At 48.5% G+C, this 7,176-nt stretch overlaps 1 protein-coding gene across 6 annotated transcripts in view; it reads right to left on the bottom strand.

The window, feature by feature from the left end:
* Positions 1-6,125: 6,125 nt before the first annotated feature.
* PBX3 (PBX homeobox 3) overlaps positions 6,126-7,176 on the bottom strand; it is a 230,906-nt gene continuing 229,855 nt past the window's right edge. For 5 of the 6 annotated variants that reach the window (XM_065878600.1, XM_065878595.1, XM_065878596.1 and 2 more), the window contains one exon: positions 6,609-6,701. In XM_065878600.1, the coding sequence (XP_065734672.1) occupies positions 6,609-6,701 (93 nt within the window). Of the gene's footprint in view, positions 6,702-7,176 lie in introns of all 6 variants that reach the window. The other variant, XM_065878599.1, reaches the window with a different exon arrangement.

The following is a 7,176-nucleotide window of genomic DNA, read 5'->3' as shown; positions in this document are numbered from 1 at the left end:
GAACAGCTGACCTCAGCCCCTGCTACGTGCAGGACACTTCACCGGTACCGACTCACTCGATCCTCCCTACGATGCTGGGAGGTAGGTGCTTGACAGCAAAGGAAACAGGCACAGAGAGGTTACAGGACTTGCCCAAGGACACACAGCCGGTGCGAGGCAGAGCCCAGATTCCACCCGGGTGGTCTCACTAGAAGCATCCATTCATGAGTGCTAAGTCACGGCGCTTTCCTAGCCATGGGGCCACGTAGAACCCCTGGACATCTGTTTTTGTCTCTGTGATGGGGCTAGTACCCACTTGGCTGGGCGGTGTAGCTCCCGGCAATGCACTTGGTGGGGCCCAGCTGGAAGCAGGCTCCGTGCGTGACAGCTGAGTCTGTGACTGCCGAGTCATCAGGGCTGGGGGATGATGGTCCTGCTGTCTGTCCATGGGGCTGGGTCCCCAGGCCGAGGGGGGGATGTGTTGCAGGCTGTTTATTGGCCTGAAGTGCCTGTGGACACAGCAGCCTCCCGACGGGGTCCCTGGGATCCCCAGCCACTGGGGAGAAGAGCCAATGGCTCTGACTGGGGGGAAGGGCTGGCATCTGTCTCCTTCTCTGCCCAGGTCCCGCCTTAGGCTCACCAACAGTGAGCCTGCCCAGCATGACAAGAAAGAGACCCTGACAAGACAGCCAGGCACAAAGAGCAGAAAATGTGGGTTTTGGTTTCAGACACACCCGGACTCATGTTCCATCTCCATGTGTATTTGGCCAAGTAGCTTCAGTTTCCTCATCTGTAAAGTGAAGAGAATGATAGAACCTTCCTCATGAGGCTGCTGTGAGGATTTGGAGAGATCCTGGGAAGGGAGGGAGCAAGCCTCCACGGTGGCACCTCTGACATTTCCGCTCGCCATGCCCCCTGGCCTTTGCACACGCTCTTCCCCTTGCTTGGCCCTCCCTCCTCTGATCCTCTATCCCCTACCCCCCAGCTCACTCTTTGTCTTCCCGATTCTCCTCCTGCAGGTCTCTGCTTGGACATCCAGCAGGGGAGATAAAGCCCTACACGAGGGAGAAGGAAGGGCCTGGCTCCACAGGAGGACACAGTAGTCTGGGCTCAGCCGTAAAGGATGGGCCTTCACCAAGGAGACAGGGACAGAAGGGTGTTCTGAGAAGAGAGAATGAGGAAACTGAGGCTCAGGGAGGTTAAGTCCCTCACCCAAGGTCACAAAGCTGGGCGGAGGCGGAGCCAGGATTCAAATCTGTGCCTGGGGGTGGGATCTGCTCGAACCCAGAGTGGGCCGTGTGGGCAGTGGGGCTGAAGGGCCAGGAGCCACGGCTAAGCTGCATGCAGCCTGGGACTTGGAACGGCACCCACGGGGCACAGGTACGTTTAAGGGGCGGGCCCCAGCCTTGTGCTCAGCTCTTCCCATGCATCGCGACAGCTACCTTCTCGGGTCACTTGGAACGGCACCCACGGGGCACAGGTACGTTTAAGGGGCGGACCCCAGCCTTGTGCTCAGCTCTTCCCATGCATCGCGACAGCTACCTTCTCGGGTCTGTTTGCCTCCTTTAGTTACGGTGCAAGGCCCAGCCCAGCCCAAGTAGAGGGCTCTTCCTGTCCCTCACACCCAACTTTGTGATCCATAGACATGGAAAGGACCGCACACAGTCTGTGACACACGTCCTGTCCACACCACAGGACACACATACTCTGGTGGCCCAGGCAATGGAGACAGAGGTAGGAGGGCTGCAAGCTCTAAGGATTTGGGGGGCAGGGGATGATTCCCCTGGTCACGTCGCCCCAGAAAGGGACCTTACACTGGACGTTCCCTTTTATCCACTGCAAGCTCACAGGAGCCTCTTTCTGTCCCACTACAAGTGGTTGCTGAAAGTGTCACATGGGGCCTTCCCAGGGCAAACACCAGCTCTGTGGGAGATCCTGGACAGGTGATGTCATCTCCTTGAGCCCCAGGTTCCCCATCTGAAGATGGGATAATAGCACCCATGACATGGGGCTCCATAGGCGTTAAATAACATAGAAAGCACCTGGCTGAGGGCTGTTCATAGGAGATGCTCGTGAGCTGTAGCTGTCAGCCTGGAGAAGGTCCCTTTCCCGTGGCACCAATGCATACTTTACACCCCAAACACCTCCCCACCTGGAAGACTTAGCCCCAGGTCACCTTTCCCACACAGGGAGGGTGCTGCTCTCAAAGCCCGCCCTGCCCTCCTCGGCTTCCGGCCAGGGACTGGCGCCAGGCTGCCATCTGGGCCAGGGCTACAGACAAGTTCTAACCTAGTTTGCAAGGCTGCCTGGTCCACTGTCCTCAGAGGCCCCCATGCTGCCCGAGTACCTCCTGTCCGACGTGTAGCTTCTCAGGCACTTGGGCTCCAGAAAGTCCTGAAAGTGTAACCAAGTAGGACCCTGTGGGGTCTTGCCGGGACAGACTCCTCCTCACAGCCTCTGCTGTAGCTCCTCGCTGAAGGACCTAGAGAACGGTGTCTGCCACACACTTCCTGAGTTGTTTCACAGATGCTAAAACCACTACCAAATGGAAGAAATTAACTACTTGATGATCATGAGCAGGTAGCTCCCACACCTGGTGGAGCCCAAGGACTGATAATGTTAACGCCTGTGACACCACCGTTACCTCACCATCAACCAGTCGGAGAATTGCGCGTGAGTTGATCCCTTACCCTGGGATACCCCTCCCTCGCCTGGCCTTTGAAAATGCTTTGCTGAAACCCGCTGGGGAGTTGGGGCTTTTTGAGCACTAGCTGTCCTGAACTCCTTGCTTGGCGCCCTGCAATAAACGCTGCACTTCCCTTCATCACAGCCTGGTGTCAGTAGACTGGCCTTACTGTGCACAGGTCAGTGGACCCAAGTTTGGTTCGGTAACAACATAGTGTCATAGAAGCACACGTGTGCCCTTGTGCATCTAACTGGGTGCGTAGACAGGCCCTTTAGCCTGCAACTGGGTGTTCCAGGTGGTTTGTGCCCTTGTGCATCTAACTGGGTGCGTAGACAGGCCCTTTAGCCTGCGACTGGGTGTTCCAGGTGGTTTGTGCCCTTGTGCATCTAACTGGGTGCGTAGACAGGCCCTTTAGCCTGCGACTGGGTGTTCCAGGTGGTTTCCTGCTGTTATATTCTTTGACCTTGTGAACAGGGTGTGGGAGCCTCACTTTTCCAGTCTCGGGGTTCAGAAACCTACCAGCCTCGGGACTTCCCTGGTGGTGCTGTGGTTAAGAATCCGCCTGGCAAAGCACGGGACACGGGTTCCATCTCTGGTCTGGGAAGATCCCACATGCCGTGGAGCAACTAAGCCCGTGCGCCACAACTACTGAGCCTGTGCTCTAGAGCCTGCGAGCCACAACTACTGAAGCCCCTGTGCCACAACTAGTGAAGCCCTCGTGCCTAGAGCCTGTGCTCTGCAACAAGAGAAGCCACTGCAATGAAAAGGCCGCACCACATCGAATAGTAGCCCCCGCTCGCCGCAACTAGAGAAAGCCCACACACAGTAACAAAGACCCAGTGCAGACAAAAATAAATTTATTTTTAAAAAATGTAAAACAAAGAAAAAAGAAACCTATCGGCCTCTCCAGCACCCTCACACTGCTTTCTGAATAAGGCCCAGGCCCAGGATCTTAGCCTCCCGAGGTCTAGGGCCTGATTTCATTGTGCTCGCGTCTAGATCCTAACCCATTGCTTGCCCCAGAAAGGGTACCTGGTGAAAATCTGTCAAATCAACACATTTCACCCAATTAGAGGGAGACCTAAGAGCCTTGGGGTCCGAGCCATGCCTCAGTTTCCTTATCTATGAAGTGAGGGTGCCACTGGCCTCTGCTAGAGAGGTACTGAAGAGCAGAAGGGGATTATATACAAGGGCCTCCCAAATTAGCTTCTAGGAAAGGAATTACTGTTTTTTTTGAGACCTCCTCTGAATAAAGCCTTATATTCACATCTTTCCCTCAACGGAAAGACGCATCGTGTGAATTTCCAGCAAACACCGGTATGTGCTTCTCTCAGTAGGCTGGCCTGAGAGGAGACATGAGATGGTTCTTAGGAAGTGTGTGTTTCTGGACTTTAAAGATGTATCTGTGTGTGCATGTGTGTCTGGTTTCCACAGGATATTTTTGCAAAACCACATAGCATAGCGATTGTTTTATGTACAAAGATAAGAAAGGCTGACCCATAAGCTAATTGAATCATGCAAGTAACTACTTAGCCATGGGAGAGATTCCTACAGGCAGGCTGAGAGCCCTTGTGAGGGAGGACAGCTTTGGAGGGCAATCTATTTTGTAAAGTGTAACTGCCTCAGGATTAATGGGAATGGTGGCCCTAGACCTTGTTTTACAAACTGAAATAGTGAAACAGTTGGATTTATCAGAGACAATTTGCCGCAACTGATTAACATTAATCTGATTTCCTGTGAGTCAATTTCCTGGAGAGATAGTAAAGAGGCCAATTACCTGCTATTGACTTCTTTTATTACAAAGATTTAGATATTTGCGACAGATGTACATGTAAATACATGGAGTTGCTGACAATGTGAATAAAACAAAAACAATGTTTAATCTGGTTAAAGGATTTCTAGTTGGTCTTACATTTTAGAAGTTTAGTTTTCAAAGGTATGTTATGAGAAGTTGTGGCTTTTTGGTTTTTTTATGGCCTTGGAAGCTCACTCTTTTGGGACAAACTTTTGCTTGTTCTTAACCCGTATCTCACAGAAGTTATGAAAGCGAGGAAGTGAATATGACAAGACTGATAATTATTTTAAAATTATCAAACAGGTCTTTCCATCCAACAGATGCTGGATGCATCATTAAGTCAGGAGAGTGTCAGCTCCAAGGACACACACAGACCTGGGTTCCAAGCGTGGCCCTTGTTGTCCTAGGTCTTTCACCTTGTGGCATCTATTTTTATGAACTTCAGTTTCCTAATCTGTGAAAATGGGGATGATATTTTCCTTGTGGTATTCTTAGAGCGTAAGTATCAAGTGAGGACATGTGACGGTGGTCCAGGAACTGGCTGGGAGCCTGCAGAAAGTGTAGTCAGCCACTCTCAGCCTCACCTTGGTTTCTGAGTCCCTCTCTGACAGGCCACACGTTTACATGCTCAGACTGACTTCTGGGCAGGCCTTCTCTTCTGCCTGCACTGACTGGCTCACCAGGTGGGGTAAGAAATTGCATCAACATTTAATCATGAAAGCAAAAAGTTTATTCATGTTTGAAACTACATATAACTACCACGAGGAAGACTTTTTCAATCCAGGGTGTAATCCAGTTAGAAAGGAACACGAAACGTTTTTAATACATTAGAATCACCGCCACAAATTATTTTCATGACTCAATCAGTTTCAGAATCGCATACAATACAAAAAGAGAGAAAGGAGAGGGGGCCCCATTACACAGGGTGAAATATACAGTACTGAATACTGAAATCTGAATGCATCACAATTAGTCATCGCTTTTTTTTTTTTTTTGCATGGATTAGTAACAAGATGAAGAACATTCAAAATGTTTCTCAGTATTTACAACAGTTTTACTGATCCTGTGTTAATTTAAGACCCAATGTTTCCACTCTTGGTTTTTTAAAAGTTGCAAATGCAACCCTGATTTTTCTTTTAAAAGATTACAATGTACATTACATTTTATGAAGGGAAACAAAGAGTAAATTACAAGATGCAAAAAGATAAGAAAGAGACAAACTACAGCGTGAGTATTGTTCAGAGGTAGTAAGTGAGCACTCTAAGCTACAGAACATGTTGAAATTCTATTGGTTTGTATGAGTTCGCATGAGGTAATAAAGCTGTGTTTTGATTGGTGAGATGTATAAATACTCTTTTGCTACACTATATACAACACTCCAGAGAGCAGGGCCTTTGCGAATGCCCAAGGACGTAGCAAACCTTGACAAGTCTGTGCAGCACCCAGTGCACACCATAAAACCCCAGACGGATCTCGTGGTCACCTCTATCAGCAGCAAGTATCTTCAGCTCTCAAAACAGTCTGGATCCATAATTTAATTACCGAGCAGACTCTGGGCACTGGTGCTTTCAGAGAGAGAAAAGATGCTACCGGTCTCTGATCTAATTATAACATAAGAGATCGAAACCCAAGTGTGACGAGGAAGATTCTTAAACACAACCATCATTAACAGGTAGCCAAACAGCTCCTTTATTCCAACTCCATTAGTGATATGAAAGAAGGACAATCAAAGTCTGCAATGGAAATATGCAAGAAGTTCAATTTAGGTGAGGTGAGTCTTTGTATCTGCTTTAGCGATTGAGGTTTAGCATATATTGTACTTTTTACCCTTAAGGCCAAGTAATTGGCAAGTGAGAAACCATTAATGTAAAATATTGATAATAAATTATGATAAAATAGCTATAGGACTGTCAACAAGGTTAAATCTTGGCCTAATTGGATAAAGTGCTTTTTTAACATTGTGTGTTTTTAAGTATAAATACAAATGATTATGATTCCTTAAAAAACAGATTTACCAAGTTCTCTAATAAGACAAGGTTTTACAGTAAAGCTGTAGATGGTGGGCTACAAAAACGCTTTCCTTTTCCTCCTATTGCTCTGAATGCACTTATCAAGGCATGTCAGCTCAGGGAAAAGTGTTGCCAGAGATTAGTTAGAGGTATCAGAGTGCACACTTCCTGGGCCTTCTGTAGGAGAAGTCACAGAAGATGGAGTTGTTGCGTCCTGCCAGCCTCCATTAGCCTGAAAGGAGAAGCACAGTTCAACGGGTGCACGTCTACATATTAATTCTCCTCCCCAACTGAAAATACCCCGATGACAACATGAGAGCAAAGATGCATTAGCAAAATGTATTTTCTAAACCCACTTTGGCAGGAGTTTGAAGCATGTGTTAAAGTGGGATTAAATGCATGTAAAACAAACCCATCCTACCAAGTAAAGACTTGGCAATAAATCAGCACGCTGAAGGAGGGCTTCAGCTGGTCTCAAGCTGGCACGAAGTTCGGCCTTTGATTTGCTGATAAAAATCAAGTGACTTGAAGAAAAATCTTATAAGAAGCGAGCAGTGGAGAAGCTCAACGCAATGCTCTGGCAAGACCTTAGGCTCCACAAAGTATAAACTTCAACCCAGCTTAATCCTCGTTTCCATAGAGAAGAAGCCCATCCACCCCCAGGCCCCTTTTCTATACAAGACTGACAGCCAGCTACTATAACCCTT

The sequence above is a fragment of the Phocoena phocoena genome, chromosome 6 (genome assembly GCF_963924675.1).
Source record: "Phocoena phocoena chromosome 6, mPhoPho1.1, whole genome shotgun sequence".
Taxonomy (NCBI): Eukaryota; Metazoa; Chordata; class Mammalia; order Artiodactyla; family Phocoenidae; genus Phocoena; species Phocoena phocoena.
The sequence above is the reverse complement of the archived record's forward strand: the minus strand, read 5'-3'. Positions and strand labels throughout refer to the sequence as shown.